A 1642-nucleotide genomic window follows, 5' to 3' on the forward strand; every position below is an offset into this window, starting at 1 on the left:
GGCCCCACCACGCCACCCCGCCATCCAATAGTCAGAACAGAAAGTGAGAGGAAATCCCTGTAAGTCTGCAGGACCACATATAGCGTCCCCATTGGTCGATTCGCTAACCTTGTACCGGTGACAACCCACAATTTGGAACTTTTATTGATCACATTCACTGAGATAGAGAGGAGATAAATCTCCCTACGCGGGGAAACGGGCGGCAATGAAACCCGACAGGGGGTCTAATCCCTCTCCAAAGATAAAGTTTGGTCTTCAGTCGCACTTTAATGAACAGTCCATGTGAAGACACCTGATGCGTAGGCGAGCATTGGACGCAGGAACAGCCAATCGTGTCCTCGTCGGTGTCCCCGTTTGATACATTGTTGTGATACGAGGGGATACAATGTCCAGGAATATAGAACGTCTTCTCATTCAATGTCTCTCTGCTGCTCGGATGTCGTTGCAGTTCCTCTCCGGCGTGGACACGTGGTGTAAGATGTGTAATGACGGCGGTCTGCCCTCGGAGATGCAAGCGCTGGAAATGGCCATCCATCATCACCAGTCACTGTACGAGGAGGTGACACAGGCGTACACCGAGGTGAGTGACCCCGTTCATGTTCATAGAGACGGCTGGGACCCCTCGCCATCTGTGCTGCCAACGTCACGTCCTCAGGTCAGTGTATACAATGTATAAAGATCATTTACCACCAATCTGTACCGTGTACTATATTATTCATGTAAGCCGGACATGTCTGCTTTGCCCCCCCTCCCCCTCCCTCCTGACTTCAAGGCTGCTGTGTACCAATAGGAATAGGAGTTCCCCATCTGACTACACAATTGGATTCGTTTGGATTTGTAAATCGGGAACAAAAGAAAATATAAAGAAAGGATATTGTAGCCGTGCCGGGATATTCCTTCCCCTGCTTTGCTTGTCTAAAGCCAATTTTGTTTAGTTTGGATGGAGTGGCGAGGGGTTAGGACTGTGTCCCCCGTGAGGGAGATTCATCTTTTCTATTCGTTCTGGTGTCACCGAGACCCAGACAAACTTGAGTTGTCACCACAGCAGGACAGAGGCGAGACCTTCGAATGGGGACGCATGTTCTGCTGACAACTGTCTGAGGGGTTTCCCTCACTTTGGAAGAGAGAGAGATCTCTTCTCACTTCCTGTTGCACCTTGCAACAGGAAGTGAAGGAAAAAGCTCCACAAAGCAATAAAGAAAATAAGCAAAAAAAACATTATTGACGGGAGATTTATCCATTTCCTGTTCTATCCGAAATGACAAAAAAACTAGTTATATTAGTGTGACCCCCTCGGTGTAATGGGTAAAATACAGATACATAGAGGCTCCTGCTCACCCCCTTGGGGGCCCGATATTGGGGGGCTCATAGCGTTCCCTTTTCTATCCAAAGTCAAAGTTTTTTTTCTGCCTTTTGTATCCCACTCAAGAGATTTCCCTTCATTTCCTGTCCTGTGGACACAACAGGAAGTGAGAGGAAATGTTTTCAAAAGGAGGGAAATCCCCATTTTTAGAACAGGTGTCCCATTGAATGATTTCCCCTAATTTCCTGTTCTGGTGACAACTGTAACATTTTGGAATTCCCATCACTTCCTGTCTCAGTTGCTATGATCACCAGAGTGAATCTCCCCAGCAATCTCCCC

The 1642-nt window shown here is 47.7% G+C and overlaps 1 protein-coding gene across 1 annotated transcript in view; it reads left to right on the forward strand.

The window, feature by feature from the left end:
* The window catches only part of LOC108800761 (kalirin-like), a 168658-nt gene that overhangs the window by 100683 nt on the left and 66333 nt on the right, over window positions 1-1642 (forward strand). The window contains exon 8 of the mRNA XM_018572755.1: window positions 449-655. Within this exon, the coding sequence (XP_018428257.1) occupies window positions 449-655 (207 nt within the window). The remainder of the gene's footprint in view (window positions 1-448; window positions 656-1642) is intronic.

This window comes from Nanorana parkeri, unplaced genomic scaffold (genome assembly GCF_000935625.1).
Source record: "Nanorana parkeri isolate BGI_ZX_2015 unplaced genomic scaffold, ASM93562v1 scaffold2123, whole genome shotgun sequence".
Lineage (NCBI taxonomy): Eukaryota > Metazoa > Chordata > Amphibia > Anura > Dicroglossidae > Nanorana > Nanorana parkeri.